The 22785-nt window shown below is 37.0% G+C and overlaps 3 protein-coding genes across 3 annotated transcripts; 2 read left to right on the top strand and 1 right to left on the bottom strand.

Moving 5' to 3' along the window:
* Positions 1-2443: 2443 nt before the first annotated feature.
* On the top strand, positions 2444-5511 carry rpl34 (ribosomal protein L34). Its single transcript, XM_057336529.1, has 5 exons — positions 2444-2499; positions 2928-2998; positions 3131-3230; positions 5150-5253; positions 5386-5511. Exons 2-5 carry the CDS (start codon positions 2934-2936, stop codon positions 5468-5470), a joined length of 354 nt encoding a protein of 117 aa, XP_057192512.1. The 5' UTR covers positions 2444-2499; positions 2928-2933; the 3' UTR covers positions 5471-5511.
* A 2268-nt stretch (positions 5512-7779) lies between these two features.
* ostc (oligosaccharyltransferase complex subunit) lies at positions 7780-10456 on the top strand. The gene is made up of 4 exons (XM_057342831.1): positions 7780-7978; positions 8375-8468; positions 9429-9626; positions 9970-10456. The coding sequence occupies exons 1-4, from the start codon at positions 7840-7842 to the stop codon at positions 9986-9988; spliced, it is 450 nt and encodes a 149-aa protein (XP_057198814.1). The 5' UTR covers positions 7780-7839; the 3' UTR covers positions 9989-10456.
* Positions 10457-10566: 110 nt separating this feature from the next.
* etnppl (ethanolamine-phosphate phospho-lyase) lies at positions 10567-22441 on the bottom strand. Its single transcript, XM_057342819.1, has 13 exons — positions 22280-22441; positions 21661-21779; positions 21364-21523; positions 19693-19767; positions 19341-19434; positions 16774-16890; positions 16093-16175; positions 14579-14804; positions 14118-14272; positions 13167-13256; positions 12679-12809; positions 12522-12592; positions 10567-12450 (listed from the first exon to the last, which is right to left on the bottom strand). Exons 1-13 carry the CDS (start codon positions 22336-22338, stop codon positions 12346-12348), a joined length of 1485 nt encoding a protein of 494 aa, XP_057198802.1. The 5' UTR covers positions 22339-22441; the 3' UTR covers positions 10567-12345.
* Between the last annotated feature and the right edge of the window lie 344 nt (positions 22442-22785).

The raw sequence follows: 22785 nt of genomic DNA, 5'->3' as shown, positions 1-22785 counted from the left end.
CAGATTTTCTCAAAAATTGTTAATGGTCCTTTGGGAAGTAAACTCTTCTGTAAACGCTCTATGATTATTTATGCATTTGGCAGACATTTTTATCTAAAACTGAGCAGTGTACATTTATCCGTATGTGTGTGCCCCGGGAACAAACTGACTTTGGCCTTAAAGTGATAATGTACCCAATAATGAAAATTCTGTCATCATTTACTCGCCCTCTTGTCATTTCAAACCTTTATGACTTTCTTTCCGCGGAACACAAAAGAAGATGTTTTAAAGAAAGTTGGAAACCGAACAGCACTGGATCCCATTCACTTCTATTGCATTCTATTGTGTTAACAACATTCTTCAAATAATCTTCTTTTGTGTTCTGCGGAAGAAAGAAAGTCATTCAGGTTTGAAATGACAAGAGGGTGAGTAAATGATGACAGTTTTTTTGTCACTATCACTTTAAGAGGTGTGCTCTGACAGAAGATGACACAGGAATGTGAAGTGTGATGTTAACAGTACAGTATGTTTTTGATCATACACCCACATTTGGCCCTGGTGCTTGACAATATTCTGTTACAGTATGAGGTGAACACAAAAATTCTCAAAGGCTTCAAGATTAACACCCACAATTCTGTAATAGATCTCACATCTATTCTTAAAAACTCACAAGTACACAAAGAGAAAGAGAGATAAGATTGACATAATGTAAAAGTATACTCGCGTGTGAACTGATGGTGGTGTCATTTGAGAATGTTCCTCTGGTGTTTAAAATTCCTAAGGGTGGGACTGAAGGTGCGCAGACTTTAATGTTGAATTTGGAGTGCCACCTCAAAGCTCGACCCTGCAGACACTTGCCAGTGAGATGTTAACACAGCTACAGTATATTTAGCACCAAATTGTGAGTGACCTTTGACCTCTTTGCTCACTATTGCTAGAAAACCTTCAAATCTGAGTATTTTTAGTACATTTTTAACTCAAAGCGTGGATGTCCATTTGATGACAACGTTAAACAATAAAGATTTTTGCAAAAAAAACATCTATAGGTTCTTGCAGTATTTCCACTGGAGAAATCTATGCGTCTTAAATGGTGTAGGCTGGGCATATAGGTCAAGTTTAGCTAACTTGAAAACATCCCTTGGGGTAATAGTTACAGGTCACAGCATTACAGAATGTGGAAGGGACAGGAATAGTTTGTGTGTTTCACTAAGCATGAAAACCTGCCGTGTGATGAGTAACCTTAACGTCTGAACATGCAGTTTTATTGAACTGTGTTCTATACTTTTGTATGAGCAAGATGGAATTGTATGCAGTTTTTTTTCAAATGGCTCAATGTTTTATTATGAATGTCAAGACTTTAAAATCCCTGTAGAAAAAAAACAGCATGTGCTGGGTTAGGTATGTTTTGATGCTGGTTTGACCAGCTTAAACAAGCATATGACCATCTTAAAACAGCACAAACCAGCAAACCAGCATCAAAACATACCAAACCCAGCACATGCTGTTTTTTTCAACAGGGATATTTGTCTTTACACGAATTAACCTTAAAAATAACTGTGACAAGGGTGGGGACAGTGGCCTTTGCTCACAGCATATGACCTTTTCCAATGGGGTCAACTGCTCCAGTGACCGGTGTGCATTAATGCATTCCACGCATAACAGTGATCACGTGACGGCATGACCACCGTGAACCCAGGTGTATATAGAATGTGATTCGCTGCTTTACCTGCATGACCCCTGTAGCCGTGAACCAGGCGTGTCTGTAAACCCTGATTTACAGCTCACCGGGTCACAAAAACTACAGCAAGAAACACTGCGTTATAGTTACTGTTGAAACTGCATACAGGCACACTGCACAATATACCTATTCACAAAATGTATTTAGAAAAGTTCAAAGTTTGGCTGTTCTCTGATTTCATCGCGATTGATTCATGAGTATTTGTCTCCACCTGACGGTAAAGAGGTGAACCGCACCTTTCTAACTCGGTGGCTACATTTTTTTCCCATTTGTATTAAATATTTGTTTAAATATTTTGTTTTTGTTGTTTGTTTTAGGAACTATTAAAAACGACGAGCTTGACTCATTAATATTACTCAGGCAACGCATTTGCCCAGCAGTCAATTAAGGTCCCTTTTCAAATCGTTTAATCTGTAAATTACAAGATTATTAATTTACAAATGCAGTAAAAGGGTTGCTTACTGATACTGATACTGATACTTAACTAACTGATCTTGATATTTAACTTATGTAGTTAATGTAAAGTGTCGTTCTTTTTTTTAGATAATACTAAAGTATTATTTGAAATATTATAATAAAAGTATTGTTGAGTATTTTTAAATATAGATATATAGCTATTTATTAGCTATAAATGAGTTTTTTGTGTAAATTGTTCTAAACTACATACACAAAACACATTTTAAATGCAACGGCTTTTATTTTGCATTTAATTTCCGACGCAGGCAGTACTTTGAACTCTCACCCGGCGTTGGTCCCTCCTCTTCCGTCTGCAGTGATAGCAGGTATGGCGGATTATTTTTCCCCTGAAAAAATGTCTAAAACATCCATTATAATCTGTCGTTCTAAAAGATAAAACATACGAGATTTAGTCCTATACATGTAGTTTAAAGTCTTGCAGTGCAAATCATTGCGATATTAGGTCAGTTTGGGTACAAAAAACATTTCGTTGCAGCTTGAGCTGAGACTATGAAGTTGTCTTTTGCGTCAACATGAACGTGTCGCGTTTCTATCTTAAAATGTTATTACATTACATTACAAGAGGATTGAATGTGTAACACGAATACATTTGTGTAATTGACCCGGTGATGTGATTTAAAATAATATTTTACCGGTGTTTGTACGTATGTATCATATGGGCTAAATTGGCAGTGCTAGTAGGCTCGAGCTAAACGCTCGTGTGCAGAAATGATTCCAAATCTTTATTTTTCAGGTCAAGATGGTGCAGCGTCTGACATACCGTCGTAGGCTTTCCTACAACACCACTTCAAACAAGACCAGACTGTAAGTATCTGAATTTGTGCGAATACATTTCTTCCAGGCTGTACAGCATCACTCATCTCCTGTACCACAGTTGCACAAGTCTTGAGCAAATATTCAACTGTCCTTCATGGGATTGTGTATTATGTGATTCAGGTCCCGCACCCCAGGTAACCGTGTTGTGTACCTGTATACCAAGAAGGCTGGCAAAGCACCCAAGTCAGCATGCGGAATCTGCCCTGGTAGACTGCGTGGTGTAAGTAGTTAACTATACATTTAAAGCCTGACATTGAAAATGCAGGGTTTTACTTATAGGAAAGCTTCCTGTAGCTCAATAGATAGAGGTGATGGACTTGATCCCTATGGAATACATACTGATAAAAAAATACATACCTTCTAATGCATAAAAATGTCTGTCAGATGCATGAATTTGATTTTGTTTTTCATGGAATTTTTTTTCTTTTATGTTGCTGACAAGCATCACAGTACACATGCAGCTGTCTAAAACACGATTTCTCATTTGTTTTGGTGGTTTTCCATGTTTAGTGAGCACTGATTTGTTGGTATAGGAAGGTCTGGGAGAAAAATAAACTTTAGGGATCCTATAAAAAGTTGTCACAAGTTGTGCATTTGGCAGATGCTTTTGCAAAGTGATAGCAGCGGTATGTATTCCCTACGATTCGAACCTATGACTCTTGTGCTGCTAACACAATGCTCTGTTTTAGTAAGCAGTTTGATTTGAATCACAGACACACTAGTGAAGGTCAGACTTCATCATTTTAACTGTTTTATATTACAGTTTCTTATAAAGCTGTTGGTCAGCTGGCAACAAAACACCGTTTCATTAATTAGTCGAATGTTCATTTTGGACCTTTCTGTACTATACTGAAATCTTGAAGATTCATGTCACACTTATATAAAACATGTTGAAGATAAACTGTCTGAAATACAGTCGCAGATGTTTTGACATTTAGGTGAGATCTATGTAGACTGTAGCCAGGGCTGTACGTTAACTTCTTTTGCACATGGCAGCGGCGCTAGAGAGTTTTAAAGTTTTGTAGCACAAGCCAAACAGTTGTAGCACAAGTAATGTAGTCTGTTATCTTCTTAAAGTGCAGGTCATCACATAAATAGACAGGTAACTGAAAAAGGACATTAAAGTTATGCAAATTGATAAATTAGGGCCATATCATTTTAAGTTTTTACCAAATTAGTTTTTTTCCTTTTGAATATTTCTGAGTTTTGTATTTTTAATGCTCTACTATACAGTTGTAATACATTTGTCCATAAAAATACTTCATATTTGAACCTTACTATAGTAAAAATTTAAGTATACTAAAGTGTTTATTACAGTTTATAAATGAACTACAAGTTAATTATTTTATCATCTGGTTCAAATTAAGCACACTTTTATTTTGGAGGGTGGTCGCAAAGACGCTTCAGCTTGTTTGACAGTAGCTTCACACAAACGATGAAACGCTCGTAAAAAAAAACTTAGAACAACTCTGTGGATGAAGTTCATGTGTTCACGTCCTTGTATAGTGAGATACAGACAAATCCACGAGTATCACGCTTGTAACATGTTAAAGTGTGCAACTAATTCACTCGTAGACACGCAGAACAAGCAGAAGACATATTTAAATAGTAGAATTCTGCTTTAGTGATCCCTTTCATGTATTCCCACATCGCACAGATTTTGGGGCTCTAGATCAATGGAGTTTTAATCGCAAAACGAAATAAATAGTGGTGCGCTCGCACACGAACAAGCACAACGACAAACGCACTTCACACAAACAAGCGGCTCTGTCAAATGCACCTGCCAAACTGTATCGCACGTGTGCTACACTATTAAATTTATTCCTAGCACAGACCGACTTTTTTCGTAGCATGTGCGACATAAGAAAAATAAAATTGTATGGACCTTTTTCTTTTGATATAATCTAGAAAGAATAACTACTATTAACGACAGTATTATGTGGATTTCATTTCTTCAGTTGTTTAAACTAAAGAAATACGTTTACGATGGCACAGCAAATACCAATTTTTCATCAAATGGATTATAAAAGAATTTAACCTGTTCTGGTAGTTTACAATTACCCCTTAAATTAATTTTGTTTCAACAAGCTCCATACTGAACGAGATTGAAATGATGTTCTTATGTTTGTTGCTGAACAGATTCGTGCTGTGAGACCTCAGGTCCTCATGAGGCTGTCAAAAACCAAGAAGCACGTCAGTAGAGTTTATGGTGGTTCCATGTGCGCCAAGTGTGTACGAGACAGGTAACAGACTGAAAACTACATTATTTTGTAGTTCGTTAAATATTTCAACAAGGGATTATTTGGATTTTTAGAATCCTAAATTGCTGTATACTTTGTATGAGCACATGACTCACATTGGCTGTTATGTTTCAGGATCAAGAGAGCTTTTCTCATCGAGGAGCAGAAGATCGTTGTCAAAGTACTGAAGGCACAGGCACAGAGCCAGAAGGCAAAATAAATGTGGATTTGTACTGTATAAAATAAACATCTGGAAACCACTGACATGTCTTTCCTGTGCATATTTCCCTCATTTGAAAAGCAGGTGATGAAACTCACTGTGTGATACTTGGTGTCCCCAGTTTTATTGGGTGCTACATTAAAACAGCTATGCTATCTCTACTAATATTAATCCTATTTATTTAAACCAACCGTTTTGAGGGTTGAACTAAATATTCAAAGTATCTTTATTTTGGTATAAAAAAAAAAACGCTAATTCAAAGTTTGCTTCTAAGTGCCACAAAAGGTACAAATGAAACTAGACAAAAATATGCTCAAATCAGTATCAAAAGTTTATGTGCAAGTGAAATACGCATTCACGTTTAATTTTAGAGTAACACGTTTTTCTTGGCTTTATAAGTTTAAGTTTAATTGTTCAAGAACCTGATTTTGTAAATCAAAGCAGATAACTAATACAGCCTACTAAAACAAACATGAAGTTACTGAATCGTAGAAATCTACGACTTAAAATAACATTTAATTGCTTATAGGGCGTTTGCATTGAAAGAAAGTGAGACTTCAGAAATAAAAACAGAATTGTTTGGTACAGTTTCTCATTGAACTCCGCTCGTTTCACATTAGTTTAATTATTGATTAGTGTTGGACATACCAGATGAAGGGCAGCCAGGTGGTCTTCAGTTCCTCCCAGGCTCTTACTAAGAGTTAGGAGTAGGGTCTGTACTGTAAGGTGGGTGGGTTGGGAAACAGTGCAGGCCCTAGAATTTTTCAACACATTTTATCCAATGGTGAACACTTGCCTAAATGGAAAAAAAATTTTTTTTTTCAGGTGTCACGAATTATGTTTGTTGTCTTGATAACAGATTACAAATACAATATATTTTATTATCGTCTTTTAACCTTGTCTTCACCAGAATATGATTGGCAGTTTTTGTGGTAGCCCACGTGAATACTGTATAGCATTCATGTAGAAGTATACAGTAATCATAAGCTTATGTTATGTTTATAAAGGCCCTCTGAAGTTTGAAAAGCTCTGGCTTAAGTATAATAATAAAGTACAATTACTCAAATCTTTACATTACTAAATATGGGTATGATAATTTTAAATATTTTTTTAAAAGTACTGTTCGTTTACTTAAGGGGAAAATATTGTAAATGAATACCTTGTGGTTTTTGGGTGTCCACCACCACACACTTCACCCATAAAATACTGCATATTCAGGGTGGTTGGGGTATTTCCCTATAAAAAAGACAAGAAAATAGAAATATACATATTTATTAATGTACGGTACATAAAGTTATTTTTTTCACTTTTTTAATGCACGTTTTATAATGCTTTGATTAACAAAAGTCCAAAATAAATAAGGAAATATACATGCAAGTATAAATAATGCACAAAGGATTTAATTTATTATTATAAAATAAAATTAGGGGTTTTAAATCAAAAACAATAATAAGGTCATACTGCTGTTTTTCTAATATCCCATTATGTCCCATATCTAGAATTTTTGTAATATTCTATTACTCTCACAACAGTAAACAAACTGCAGAAATTTTAAAGTATTTGTAGCTGTCAGTCTGTTTACTGTTTGCTATACTGTATGTCTCCAACCCTTCGACCAGATTTGTGATATTTTATGAACCAGAATGTTTTTATCCACATTTATCATTAGCATTATTGATCAGCATGTAAACATTTGTGACCCTGTGAAACCCAGACTAAAGTCTCATAATCGAATTAATTATTAGATTACAAGCATCAAAGATCAATTTCAAGCATTAATTTAACTAAGATTGGCATTACTCAATCAATATTGAAGGTATTGTTGTTATATTTTCACAGAATATTCTGTAGGATGATTTTATGTAGAAAACAGTAAAAAAAACTTTTGCTGGGTTTTCACAAGCAGGGTCACATTTTGTAATGAACAACGTTCTAATTGGGAAATTATCGGCTAATTTAGTAAGTAAATAAGTTTTCGGTTTATGATTTGAGCATTTTAATTGTTACTTTACATTTGTTGTTTGTATGTTGTCGGTAGTTTTTTTATTTACAAATGTTAATTCTCAGACTTCTATTAAGAGGGCATTCCCCTAAAGCCACAGAGCCTACAATACATACATACTGTGGATATCAAAATATAAAATAAATGTCCTGATAAAAGATCATATCTTTTGTGGGCTAAATTGATAATAAAAAAATAGTGTCCGGACCTCCGTTTGGAAGAAAATATAAAGACCGGACCTCTTGGAACTTGAATTGAATAACCCTGCTTTAGAGAGTCGCTTCCTGTACACGTCGCTCTACGGGCAGTGTGACGTATGCATTAACCGGGGAGAGAACTACGGAGACAGGCTGCACTGAATCAAATCATGGAAACCCTTGTCAGTTTACCGTTTACTGTACTGGAATGCCCAAACATCAAACTTAAAAAGCCATCATGGCTGCACATGCCTTCAGCGATGACCGTCTATGCCATTGTGATTGTTTCATACTTTCTCATCACTGGTGGTAAGCGTCTCGGAGCCATATCAGGCTAACGTTAGCCTTCAGCTAACCCTTGTTCTACACTAGTATGTAGTTCTTGTGCATAGAGAAGTGTGTCAACTGACGAGTATTTACAGTGGATATTTATTGATTTGTATAGCTTGATTTGACGTACACTTAGAGAGTTAACCTGCTGTCTTAGCTATGCGGTTAGCTTTTAAACAAATATACAGCGCTGCGCAGAGCGGTCGGTTTATGACAACAAAGTACCGCGAGAGCGAATCGAAAGCATTGCTTTTGAATCGCTATCGCGGCACTTGATGGCATACGTCGGTCGTGTCAACATTTAAGCGTGATATTACTTCGAGTTAGCTTCATGGTGTGACCGATCTGTTATAATAACGCTGTTGTAATCCCCAGGCATAATTTACGATGTGATTGTTGAACCTCCAAGTGTCGGGTCGATGACAGATGAACACGGACATCAGCGACCAGTGGCCTTTTTGGCGTACAGGTAAAGAGATTTACTTCATACGGGCAGCAGGGGGCGCGGCTGCATTACGATCAGCTGATGGCGCTACAGAAACATGCTCTGTGTCCCAGTTCACAAATGATCTGTCCTAAATAGTATTCAAAATAACTTTAAAATAAGCTTCTAAATGTCTGTTCAGTAGTCCATATGTAACGCATGACAAAATTTGGTAATCGTGATGCTTCAAAATAAAGTGACAAAAATGCACATAATCATCTTCGCACCAATAAAATCACATCCAATTCATATGTAATAACTTTGCGACCTATCACAATTTTGGGGCACGCAAGTTCCTGATGCATGATGGGATACTCGTAGCCTGTAACTCGTCTATCATCACAGAAGAAATAATGAGTAAAACCTAAAAGTAGGAGTTGTCTTTTGATGTTTGTGATTGTCACAATGTTAATTTGGGCAATACTCTCACTTCTGTTAGTGTGTCACAGTACTTCCATGCTCTTTTTACGCACTCAAAATGAAAAAGTGCATACTTTTAGTGCACACTGCACAGCAAAAGTAGGTGAGTGGGGACACTGCAGGTAACATCCCAGGGATGTTATATTTATAAAAATATAATGTTTTTAAGTACTGCACAGAAAACTGTGGCTCAGTGGTTAGAGCATGGTGCTAGTAACGCCAAGGTCATGGCTTCGATCCCAGGGGGTTGCACATAGTCAGAAACAAAATGTATAGTACAATGCAATGTAAGTGGCTTTGGATAAAAGCGTCTGCCAAATGCATAAATGTAAATGTAATGTCCTTCAAATCAAACATTGACACTGTGTTGTTGATATAGTAGCATCCTTTGCAAGTCAGTACTTAACTGTTTTCTGAAGATTGTTTATGGGCAAACTTGATTCAATATATCTGAATGTCGGTGTTGTGTAGAGTTGCAGTGCTTGTGTGATCTCTTAATGAATGTACATATTTTCTCTTTTAAAGGGTGAATGGACAATACATCATGGAGGGACTGGCCTCCAGCTTTCTGTTCACTATGGGTGGCCTTGGCTTTATAATCCTGGATCGCTCCAATGCTCCAAACATTCCCAAACTCAACCGCTTCCTCCTGCTCTTCATCGGCTTTGTCAGCGTGTTGCTGAGCTTTTTCATGGCCAGAGTGTTCATGAGAATGAAACTGCCGTAAGTTCCTACATTTTACATCAGCCATTGAAACATAATTATACATTTGGTATATATTACACTACAGGTTATTTTGACGCTCTCACTCACGTTTTTAAATAAATGAAATGATGAAGAAAATGTCATTGTTATATGTTAATATGTAGGCATCATTTGTATTTGTCTATAAAATTAGTTTGGGGTATATAAAACATAAGAAACAAACTTGCCTGGTAGCTGCTCAGCCAAAACTGGATGTTTTCCTTGAAGCTTTTTCCATAATGCATTTTGGAGTTTTGGAGGACAGACTATATAGTATATATCATTGTGGTCTGTGAGTATTTAGGATGTGTTTGTGTTGCAGTGGTTATCTCATGGGTTAATGCTACATCAACATCTCCCATCAACACCTTCAATATGGCCCATGGCACGAGCAGAGACGGGAGAGACCGCATCACAAAACCCTGTTTTAGTGCCAAGGACTACAGTCTGTTATTATATCGGTCTGATGCCCAACCCCAGAATTACTCATCCTTTTGTGTTTGTAATAGTGTGTGTTTTTGTGAGGGACATGCAACTCTTGAGTTACTGGTTTATGAACATGATCAAAATTTGCTGTGTTGCTGAGTAGCAATTACGTTTACAGAATGCAATATGAACTGGGAGGGAGAAGTTAAATTATAATGATGCTCTTAATATAAAATGTCAGACTGTATACAAAGAGGGCCATGACGACACATTTTGGGAAAATCCTTAAACAGTTTTAGTTGACAGCTTGACTAGTGAGAAGGCCTTAAAATGTGTGAGCGGTTGGTGTGCAGTTTTTTTATAATAAACAAATGTACTTTCCACTACAGTGAGGCTTGGGTTTTTTATTTTTTCAAGATTTACTTGCGTCATCAAGTTAAAAAAGTTCAAATGCTACATTTGGTCGAGCTAACTTCAGAAGTTGATGATTTCAAACACTAGCGGGCAGAATTAAATAAATTGAAGAGGTGAGCCAAGCTGGGCCTAGCAACCACATCAAACTGTGTTTGCATTGAACAAAAAAAAAACCGCTGGTGCTTATGCTAAAGCTCACCTTTTTTAGTTTCAAGTACGAACTCGTAAGATACAAAATATACAAAAGCTTTTTGTTAACCTAATTAAGACCCAATAATACAGCCGTGGAAAACAGAGAACATTTTTTTCATTTAATCACCATTTCCAGATGTATTGGGGTCATTCCAGTTCAGTGTCTGTTGAATTTCAACTAAATCAAACCTCAGGAGTGACATAAAGTCACCCGACAGCAATGTGAAACACTGACAGCATGACGAGACGCATGCGAATTGAAAGAAATCCAGGGGCCGTTGCATAAACATAGCACTGTGTCTTAACAGCTATTCTCACGGACAGCGATTAGTTAGGACTAATCATTCTTACTTTTCTTATTTTAATAAAACCAATCTACCTTTTTATGTAACTGACTTGAAGAAGTTATGACCAGTCTTGAAGAAACAAATTAGGTGACTAACTTGTAAGACTAGTCTTATGCCACCGGGCCCTCATTTTTTTCGTCTTAACTTGCAAGTTTTTGAACTTTTCCTAAATACATGTAGAATACATTTGAGGTCGGGAAAAATACAGAGCGTCTTTTGTGTTATTTTCACCTGTTTCTCCAGTTTTCATTTTCTGCAAATAAATGTTTTTGAAACAATGTTTTTATTTGAAATTTGGGAGAAAAAAGATCAATTTACCAAAACACACACCTATAAATAGTAAATTCAGAAAACTGAAAATAATTTTAAAATGTTCTCTTAGTTTTTTCAGTAGTAAAGGGCATTTGTTTGATTTTAAATGAATATTGTAATAAATATTTTTTTTTTCCATGTCAGCTTGTTTTTCCACCTTGCCTTTTATCCGGAGGGCATTTTCCACCCCATTACTATCAGACATGAGAGTGATTCTCTAGTACTTTTTTTTGTGGCAGACACCATTAGAACATGCTGACTGTGCGTTTGCTCAGGTATGTGTACACTTGAACAGCCTGTTGCAAAACAAGTGGTGTTCAAGGTACACCTAACATGTTATGGTTATGTTTAAATCATGGCCTGTCGTCTATATCAGTGGTTCTCAAACTGGGGGCCGTGGCCCCCTGGGGGGCCCCAAGATGGATCCAGGGGGGCCACAGATTTTGTGGCATTTTATGCAATATAGAAATTTATCATAGATTTTATGCAATCAAACATCAGAAAAATGACACCACCAACCAAAAGAATTGAGGTTCCAGCATTGTATAACTGAATGTTTTTGGTTTAATTAAAAAACTAAGTTTAAGATTATACGTCTTTATATGGGGGGGCCACAAAGCGATGCACTTAACACAAAGGGGGACTTACAACGAAAAAGTTTGAGAACCACTGGTCTATATAACCAAGCAGCTTAAGTCACTGGCCAACAAATACGCGAAATAACCATAATGTTATGTGTCCTTATTAGTCATTTTCAATGAAGCAGATGTGTAAAAGTCTTTATTGCTAACATTGGGTAGTTCTATTTCATTTAGATCATTTAAAATATCATAAAAGCCACAGATGCAGCTCTGACCGGCACCAACTAAAATATCTATGGCAAGGTAAACTTACAATGCTCATTCAGATCCATTAAAACATGGAAAAATGTTACAAATCATCAAGGACACAATTAAATAGTGTGCGGTTAAAAGAAGCTCTCAGATGTTGTATCTGCAGGTGGTGCGTTAAGTTCTTTTTCTCTTGTTTTTGTTGATGTGTGGATGTGTGTTGGTCTGCTTATGGCTGCTGGCGTTTGAAGTATGAACATGGCTGTTTTCCTCACCGGATTCCTTGGGACCAGACGCAATTTTTAAATCCATAGATTTTTAGGCATTTTTGCATTTATATTGAATGACTTTACCTTTCTCTTACAATGTCCATTCTCTGAGATGGTCGATTCAGGCACGGAGAGGTCCGGTGCCCTTTCTAAGTCTTTAGACACAAAAATAGCGCAGATATTACTAGCAGGATTATAACCCTACACAGTCATCATCGCTGAACCAGGTTTTGAGACGTACCCGACAGAATCCGGTCGATCTTCTCAACAGCGAGTTCAGCGTCCTCTTCAGAGAAGCACATGGGAGGTTTGAACTTGAGAACGTTGCGGTGTGGACCGTCGGCGCTTAGCAAGATCCGTTGCTCTTTCAGTCTTTAAAGATAAAAGTGCTTGTTGAGCCTGCATGTTCATTTTGTTTTATGCATATTTTATATAATCCACTTTTGTAAACAAGATCATAAAAACAGCCCAGCTCATCGCTGGTTGACAGGTCACAGCAGTGTCAGGTTTGTGTTCCTGGAACTCAACTCGCAGGTCAATAGGTTAGATTCCCAGGAAACACATACTGATAAAAATACCTTGAATGCGCTGTCCCGTCACTTTGGATAGAAGCGTCGGACAAATGCATAAAATGCAAATCTACATGAGGTAGCCTTAGTTTTTTTTTTAAATGGTCATGGTAAAGCATTTAAACATTTATAAACTTGGCTTTTACAATGTGACTCAAACCTATAAATAACATCCTGAGCTTCGGATGTAGCAGGTGTTCGCTTCTTCTGGTCTCTCACCAGTTCCACCCCAACGAAAAGGCCACGGCCCCTAGAAAACAGAATCGCGGATCATGTTTAAACTATCGACCTGCTGCTTTGAACCCACGGGCAATCCAGACAAAGTTTCACTGTCTGTCACAAACAACCCGGAGCAAATCATTTACACAAGATTTACGACACGATGAAGCTGCGTAACGTCAAAAATCTCTCGCAAAAACAACATCAAGGTTCAATTGCACTGCAAACAAATTTGTACATATTCTGATCTATATATGTCACAATTTTCCTTATTTCTGTCTGTACTGTTTGTTATAAAATGTATTTCTGTAAAGCTGCTTTCTTACCATGCAAAACTGTGAAAAGATTTGTGACATTAAATGATCTTTTACGGAGGGACACTGGCCTCAATTCACGCCGTAAAATGACAACCTGTGGCACGTGTACCCAAAGTTTTCTTGCTCAGATTTTGCTCTTTCGTTGCTCGAAAGATTTGATTGGTTCTCAGTTGCGTTTCGTATCACAAAATTGCTTAGGAGAAATACAAATAGAAACGAATAGGACAATTGTTGAAATCCATGAAGAGAAGGTGTAAAATGAATGTAGATTGTAGAGGTAAAATCATCTGGATTTGGGTGTAAATTTGATAAGAAATGTTTGACTTCACATTGAGATCTTCAATGACATTGACTTTTGATCGCAGACTTGACAAATCTGAGCTCAGTTTGAGATCTCTTCTGAAACTCTAATTTGTGAGATTTCTCTTAGGTTAAATATCTAAGATGCAGAAGACTTATTCCAGTACATTTGCTCTCCATTTAACCCTTATTGATGTCTAGGAGAAATAATTGAGGTATAGAAATGAAAACGTTTCTAATAATATGACTTTAGAAGTGAGAAGGAGTGAACTAACCTCACATCACCCACTAAAGGATGTCTTTCTTTGAGATTTTCTAAAAGCCGAGTCAGGTAGCCTCCGGCTCTCAGGGCGTTTCCTTGGAGGTCCTCCTTCTCAATGACATCCAGCACAGCCAGTCCGATGGCACACGATACTGGGTTACCACCAAACTGAAGATCACAAAGACAGACACTCTTCAACTACAAGAAACCTGGGACAGGATTTTAGTCGTCCATTAGAAACTGGCTGTGGGGTGGATGTCTAACGGTCGCATTTGTGTTAGCAATGCAACTTGTTGTTTTGAATGTTTTTGTTCAATGCTAAATCAAAAATGAAACATCCACCCTGCAGAGTTTTAGGACTTGTTTATTCAGGGTTGAAGCTACACGACCGGAGCTGAATAGCTCTGCATTAAAGTTTCATCAGCACCATTATGAGTCTGTCAGTGCCACAGGGTCGTGTGCTTTTGTCCTCACCGTGTTGAAGTATTCCATTCCTGATGACATGAAGCCCTCTGCGATCTCTCTGCTGGTGATGACGCATGACATCGGATGGCCGTTTCCAATGGGTTTGCCCATTGTAACGATATCCGGTACAAAATCTTCTCCCTGCAGTTGGAAGCCCCAGAAGTGCGAACCCACCCTGCCAAAGCCCACCTGAACCTCATCGGCAATGAAAACGCCTCCTGCTTTTCTCACATGCCTGTGGAACAACAAGAGTTACAGTATGATACACATGTGCAAATTGCTAAATGGTCAGAAATACATGCACACACATAGTTTGAAGAATGCACACTTGGACACAAAGTGATTCATGTGTTAATAAATGTACGGTTTCAAACTAGACAGAGTGCAAGATTTTGTTCTCCATTATGAACACTGGAAAAGCATTGATTGTTTTGATTTTCATTTTATTTAAATAAAATTCTATTTTTATTACATGAACCTACTGAATTCTTTGTGGATTGTGCATTAGTGCAGATATTCATTTTCATCATGTTTTTATTGCGTTTCTTGTGTTAGTTAACTGTATGTTTTGAGTTATTATAACTTGATCAAAACAACTCAACTGCAGTTTGATTGATATTACTTGGAATGCACAGTAAAAACATGATTTTTAAGTTTTAATGAACTCTTCATTTGTAATTGAAAAAACTTGAAATTAAAATAATACTATAAAATAGTACAATTTAGGATTTAATATATAGTCAATTATAGCATACTGCAATATTTATTACATTGTTAATGTATACTACAGTGTTCTGTAGTACTGACTATCAGAGTTATTATAGTTTTGATTTTAGTTTTATTAATATTTTAAATGAGCTTTTATTTTTAGATTTTTATTTTTTGTTTTAATTAAAGTTTTAACAATTTTGGTATATGCTTTTGTCATTTTATCATTTATTGTTTTTTTAATGTTGCTATATAAGATTAATTAATTTTGATTTGATTTGTTGTTTATTGTTATAATTTTCCTGCTTTAAACTTACTTCAGTTTATTTTTGAGGCAACCTTTTCCTTGATTTAAGTTTTTCCAACAATTTTTAGGTCCGTATTTGATTTGATTTCAATGAACAGGAACGTTTTCAAAGTTTTAATTTGAGTAAACTAAAATAACCTTGCTGACTAATGAATTGACAAACTGTAGTAAATACTGTCATGTACTTTAATATTTACAGTACTATGGTAAGGTTCAAGGATTTAGGGATTTCACTATACAGTATTTGTGGGGGAAAAGAAAACAGAAATCAATTAAATAACACAAAATGAAATGTTTAAAATATTATAGGCAAACTCTATAGACCCTTGAGAAAGGATGAAAGGCAAACACAAAATAAACAAAAAAAGAAGCAATAATATAGAGATCAACTGTTACTTAATAAGTGATGCAGAAAAGCAGCAATTTTGTAAAATGATTCATATATAATGGTTCATTATATAATGATTCATATATAATGGTCAAGCATACTGTCACTAGTAGTACATACTGTGCCACTTTCTGGAAGTAGCCGACCGGAGGAATGACCTGTCCTCCGCAACTCTGCAGCGACTCAGCGATAAAAGCTGCAATCTACACAAGAGAACATCACATGAGAGCCTCGTACCCTAACGGTAACACATGCAAGGTCCCGCTGGTAGAAGCGTCCTTTTTAAATGCTGCTTTGCTTAGAAAAAGAAAGGTGAAAAAACACAAGACGGTCCACAAAATAACATGGAGATGAGCTCATGAGAAAGACAGCTGATAGAGACATAAGAGAATCGTCATGTGATTTTGACACTCATGACAGATTTAAGTCACAATCTCACAATTTCTGCAATAAGGCTGTGTAACGTTATGACCCCCTTCCTCATTTTCCTGAAACAGAGGGTTAAAGGGCTGTCTGACGAAGCACATGCATTTCAGTGAGTCTTCAGGCCTCGAGGAGGCACAAACCTTCCCGTCTCTGTTCAACCTGGAGAGAAAGGAAACAGCAACAGGTGGGGAGGGAAAAGAAGAGGGTAATTAAGAAATCAATTAATGATGAAGAATTAAAGAGATTTTACAGGAAACCACAGAGTGAAGATTCATTTACATTTTTTTACAACACAAATGATGTATTGTCATTTTAATATGAAACAAGCCAAAAGTTAAAGTAGAGTGATGTTGATTTCTGTGGACATTCACTCACCGTCCGTCCCTGGCCGTGGGCATCTTCAATAATACCTTTGACATTATCAGCATAGGCAGTGGCAGGATCCGGGTGGTCTTCACGATATTTGCCTCTATAGATGTCTGGACTGAGAGCCTGCGGAATTATTACTTAACATTAATACATTTACAGTGAAGATAGTTCACCCTAAAATGACAATGAATTATTTTGGAAAAATGTTAGCAACTGAGATTTCTTGGGCAACATTGACTACCATGGTAGAAAAAATATTGCATAATTGTTTAGTTCTCTTGAACACAAAATGAGATATTTTGACTATTTTTTTGTACTATGGTAGTCAATGGTGCCTCAGAAATCTCAGTTGCTAATATTTTTCGAACTATTTTTCTTTGTTCAGCAGAACAAAAAACATTATACAGGTTTGGAACAACTTGAGGTTGAATAATTATTACTTATTTTAACTATCCTTTGAAGTGTACACTTGCATTTTGGAGCAACAATAGTTGTAATGTAAAGATAAATGTAATTAATATAATCATGCGATAATTCAAGTAAAGTGTGTCATTTCTGTGTCTATAGCATGACGATTGATGATTGTTCTTCTATTGGTCAGAGGAACTGAAAGTCCCGCCCCAAACTTAAATCATTGTTTGAGGTATTATTACTTTGTCAAACTTTCCAGACATTAAAATTCTTAGATAAACATCAAAATGAAACGGTATTTACGTAAAAAAACATATAAAAATAAATACAGATTAAATATATTAATAAAAACTTAATTACATTCTTCTTAATAAATGTATAACAATACACGCACAAAAACACACCCTCATGTTTGTTTTGATATCTTTGTGGGGACTTTCCATAGACTCCAATAGACTTCAACAGTAGAAAGAAACCTTTTTGCCTTTTTTCATTTTCAACTTGGCATCATTTGTCATCAGTGGGGCCCCTAGATTTTTTTTATGGGGTGGCACAAAGGGGCCAGTACAAATCTTAGGGTGGCACATTTAAAAAATGTATTATGCCTGAATGTAATGGTTAAGAGTTTTGGCATTGCCATTAATACTACTGGGATCATATAAAGTTATTACTAATCTTACTATTTAATTTCTAATTTAATTTACTAATATTTTCAGTGTTTGATCGATACATGCTAATTCGCTAACTGTTCTACATATACAGTATTTGACTATAAAAAAATATGATAGTAACAGATGCCAAAAACTGCAAATCCAACAATTTAAAGATCAGCTGATGGAGTAATGTATTAACCAAACATGTATAGTGATCGATCAAAATGCGAGTATGAGCAGCAGAAAAATTTAAATACAATGCCTTAGCGACTAGCTTAATCTCAGTTAGCCAACCCGTATTAGAGTTTGATACAATAAGTTTTAGCATACAATAAACCACGTTTTACTTACTAGTTTGTGAGTTTCGTCTCTAACCCTCTACCACTTTCATGCATGCTGACTGAACAGGAGCAAACATGACGTCACGTGCGTGATACTGCGGCTGCCGTGCGCATATTAGTCGCGGTTTCGCAGGTTAAACGAGAGAGGAGGGGTTGAGATCGTATTCTACATAACACATTATACAAAACATTTTTTTTAACGTAGTGCTTCGATAATGTACATTTTAATTAATAAATATTAATACTATTATTCTAATATGAAAAATATATATATATTTAAAAAATCTCATTCTGGTTGGGGGGACCAATGGGGGGCCAGTGACTTTTTTGAGGGGGACCGCGGCTGTTTGTCATGCCTAACAATCCACTTCCCAACTATTCGTCAGGCTGCATAACTCCATAAAGAATCTTTCTGCTGCAGACTATAAAACAGTAAGAAATATTTATTTAATAATAATATTTAATAATTATTCATAAGAGAAGAAGAAAAGCAAGCGGAACCTATCATCAACCCCTTCATGCAAAATACTATTATGGGATAGCCTGATTGCTATTTGTGGAATGGGTTTTCAAAGCCATAGCGAGGATCACATTCAAGTCTGCTGAATTGTGCTTCAGTGCCCCCTAAACGTGCAGTTTGACCTCAGAGGCATTAGAAACAGGAGGGAGGATACTTATACACACTTTTCATCAAAAATGCATGACAAACGGCAACATCTGCTGATCTGCGTCACTAACACGTAACACAATAGTGATCACCACACACACGTCACGCCCGCACACCCCTCAAATTGGATCTGCATTCCAAGCAATACAAAATACATTATTTTCACAGTCGTTTATACAAATTGTGTGCAGTATGCATGGGAGTTAAAAAAAACGATGCTGGATGATCATTAGACAAAAACACAAAATTGATATTTTCTTAAATCACTATTGGAGTGTTCTCATAACTTTTTACGGGCTTGCACAGTTTAAAGGCTTGCGCTGATCAATGCATCGTAAAATGCTTTGGAAGGCAGGGTCTGTCAAATGCATAAACATAATGTAGAAAGAGAGTCTACGTATTAGCTTTGGCCTCTTCGGGCTGTGTTCACTTCACAAATAGTTTCGGAGCGTGTGCATGCGACCTCATATCAAATTGAGCGTCTCATGTTGCAACACTCACCACGTGCACATGCTGGCTCTGCTCGGCACCGGCCATCTGATGAAACTTATACGGACTGATATCAATGAGCGATGACACGTGACCGTGATAAGCACTGCAGGAGAAACACACACAAACTTCATCTGACTTGATAACATCTTATATATATGACAAGAGAGCGTGTAAATGATGACAGAATGTTCATTTCTTGGGTGAACTATCACTTTAACAAAATAACGGGAAGGTTCTCCACAGTGACTTCAGATCCACAAAACATAAGATGAAGTTAATATTTGAGCGGTGGGCTTCTCGGTACTAAGAACCTGGTTACTGTTTAGGTGCAGATTAAGAGGACGGTGTGTTGTTGACTTACTTCTCCAGTGTAATGATGTCTTTGTGGCCGGTGTACTGCCAGGCCAACCTCAGTGCCAGATCATTTGCCTCTGACCTATAAGTCAAAAGGGAAAGTTCATCGCTATGCGGACGTGACTATCCAAGCTCTGCTCTCGGCACTAAAAAGATGCCATCTCTTTCTGAACGCTTCCTAGTAATCCATCATAACCGGGACGGGGGTTTATTTAGTGATTCTAACACGATTCTGTCAAGATTTATTCATTTTCACGTTGATCAAAACCTGTGTATGACTCTTCACACAAAAGAAGATATTTTGAGAAACGTCTCAGTGGTTTTGTGTCCATACAATGGAAGTCAATGGAGGCAGTGTTGTTTGGTCACCAACATTCTTCAAAATATTTTCTTTCTTGTTCCGTCACACAGGCAGTGTAAATAATGACAGAATTTTCTATTTTGGGCTGTCGTGGACGTGCACCGTGGAGGCAGCGCAAGCTTTTCACGTTTAAAAAGTATATCGTGCTTTCGTTTTCTCGGAAAACGACTAATCGTTTCGCTAGACATCACTCTTATTCATCGGCTGGTGTCGTGTAGAGCTGCGATGAAACTGAAATTTGGACCTTAACCAACAGCCCCCCGTTTAAATCCATTATGTGGAGAAGAACCCTGGAAAGCTTTCCTCATAAGCCTCAATTTTATGTTTGGTTTTTGACAGAAGAAATAAACACACGGACGGCTTGTATGACTATGGGTTATCATGAAATATTAATATTATAGTAAATTACTCCTTTAATACATTTAAAAAATTAAAAAATATTTACTGCTAACATTCTACATAACATTTGAATTTGACTTAATTTATAGATATAAATATGGGAGAGGTTCCCTTCAAATATGTTTAAATATGAGTTTTTAGCTTGTTGCATTTTTGTTTTATGCGTCATTTTACTTTCGAGTTATTTTGATAATAAACAATAGTTGAAGATCATTGCTCTAGACCAGTGGTTCTCAAACTTTTTCATTGTAAGGCCCCCTTTGTGTAGAGTGCATCGCTTTGCGGCCCCCCAAATAAAGACTTATAATCTTAAATTTAACATTTTTATTTAAACAAAAACATATTCGGTTATACAATGCTGAAACATCAATTCTTTTGTCTGGTGGTCTTATTTTTCTGATGTTTGATTGCATAAAACCTATGATCAATTTCTATATTTCATAAAATGCCACAAAATCTGTGGCCCCCTGGATCCATCTCGGGGCCCCCCCAGGGGCCACGGCTCCCAGTTTGAGAACTACTGCTCTAGACTACACCTCAATGATCAGTTATCATTATTTTCAAACAGTAACATAAATCCACACCTATGCTACCGGCTGTTGGCATATAACCAGAGGCTGTCTAGGTGTGACGTTCTGTACATTCAACTATATAACTACTCTGTAACTATTTTCATAAGAGCACAGTCTGGTTACTTAACATGTGTCTCTGTTATTAAAGAGGTGTTTTTGAAACCAGTAGGATAGGTTTTTTTCAAGGCTGAGCCAAACACTCAGAGAAAAAATCCATTTACAAGAATACAGGGACTTCCTATCTCTCCAGCTGGGTGATGAATGTTTACAATGTTAAACCACCGCATTCCCATAGCATAACCAGATGGTGTTCGACCGCTGTCTGAGAATGAGCTCATAGACCTACCCCGAGTTCACAAAGTAGCAGACGGAAAGCTTTTCAGGGAGGGTGGCTTGGAGACGGCGAGCGTACAACACCAGGTTGTCGTGCAGGAAGCGAGAGTTGGTGTTGAGAAGCTGCATTTGTTTCGCTCCTGCTTCCACCACATCCGGATGGCAATGACCCACTGAAGAACAAGCAGTGACGTTTCAATGAAACCAGATCAGAGTTTTTTATTCAAATAGACATATTGCTCTATAAAGTCATGTGGCGAAACGGAACAAATGATCTTCTGGATTTTGGAATAGACGGTTCCGTACGTACCATGGGCAACATTGTTGATGCAATCCAGATATCTTTCATCTTTCTCATTGTACATGTACTGGCCTCTTGCTCGCACGATCTTGATAGGGTCATGACTGAAGAACACTTTACACGACGGACTACAAATGAAGGGAAAAACCATGAGGATAACAACAACCACCCTGAAAATAAATCCGTACTGGCTGGTGCATAAATCTATAAACGTATAAACATATAAAACATGCATTATTAGAATGCGTTCATTTTTAAGGGATAAAACAAATTATTTCTGAAAACGTGAGAACACACAAACAACTTGGAGGTAGATTTCACTTCTGAAAATGAACCGTGCTCCTGTTGTGAGACAATTTGTGGTTAATATGATTAAACTACGTTTACTGTAATAAAACCACGGTCAATGTAAGGGTGCTGCAGCTATGCAACATTTCTCTCCTCTCTTTACATAATGAACTCGTCGTTCCAGACAGCCTGAATTGTTCATTTGTCTTCTAATATTTATGTAGTTAGACGACAAGGACATTGGTGATGTTTCACCAGAGCTTGACACACGCACGACCTTATTTAACAGCTGTCATAACGCGTCAAGACATCCTTCAGTGCGCATCCGCGCTTCACTTACCCAACGTGCTTCTTGCGCAGATCAATCGTCTTCTGCTTGTCGAAAGTTTCTGTAGCCATTTCTCACTGTGTGTTTATGCGCTCACAGACGTTTATCTGTGATACTTGAGCTGGAGAGAGAAGTGCTGATGCGTGCGTGCGCGCGCGCAGGAGCTGTCCACTCTATTTATATACAGTAAATGTGCGCGTGCACGTGTTTTGAGAGGGAGCGAGCCAAGAGAACGAGAGCACACACGCACACACACGCACACGCGGAGAGGGAGTGTTTTAGTTTCACGTTTATGGTTGTAGTTTATGGAGGACGAAAAATGACTTAAGTATAAATAAATGAATGAATGAATAGATACATGCATAAATGCAGAAATAAATAAATACGTGCATAAACGCAGAAATAAATAATTTCACGCAGAAATAAATAAATACATGCATAAATGCAGAAATAAATAATTTCACGCTGAAATAAATAAATAAATACATGCAGAAATGTATAAATAATTAAATCAATAA

This window comes from Triplophysa rosa, linkage group LG1, assembly GCF_024868665.1.
Source record: "Triplophysa rosa linkage group LG1, Trosa_1v2, whole genome shotgun sequence".
Taxonomy (NCBI): domain Eukaryota; kingdom Metazoa; phylum Chordata; class Actinopteri; order Cypriniformes; family Nemacheilidae; genus Triplophysa; species Triplophysa rosa.
The sequence above is the reverse complement of the archived record's forward strand: the minus strand, read 5'-3'. Positions and strand labels throughout refer to the sequence as shown.

Coding starts and splice junctions, on each gene's coding strand:
- etnppl (XM_057342819.1), bottom strand. CDS start 22,338: ATGGCTACAGAAACTTTCGACAAGCAGAAGACGATTGATCTGCGCAAG. Junction 13,257..14,117: donor CCTTTAGTGGGTGATGTGAG/GTTAGTTCACTC, acceptor TCTGTTTTCTAG/GGGCCGTGGCCTTTTCGTTG. Junction 12,451..12,521: donor ATGGACATTGTAAGAGAAAG/GTAAAGTCATTC, acceptor TCTGGTCCCAAG/GAATCCGGTGAGGAAAACAG.
- ostc (XM_057342831.1), top strand. CDS start 7,840: ATGGAAACCCTTGTCAGTTTACCGTTTACTGTACTGGAATGCCCAAAC. Junction 7,979..8,374: donor ATACTTTCTCATCACTGGTG/GTAAGCGTCTCG, acceptor TGTAATCCCCAG/GCATAATTTACGATGTGATT. Junction 8,469..9,428: donor GTGGCCTTTTTGGCGTACAG/GTAAAGAGATTT, acceptor TCTCTTTTAAAG/GGTGAATGGACAATACATCA.
- rpl34 (XM_057336529.1), top strand. CDS start 2,934: ATGGTGCAGCGTCTGACATACCGTCGTAGGCTTTCCTACAACACCACT. Junction 3,231..5,149: donor GCCCTGGTAGACTGCGTGGT/GTAAGTAGTTAA, acceptor GTTGCTGAACAG/ATTCGTGCTGTGAGACCTCA. Junction 5,254..5,385: donor GCCAAGTGTGTACGAGACAG/GTAACAGACTGA, acceptor GTTATGTTTCAG/GATCAAGAGAGCTTTTCTCA.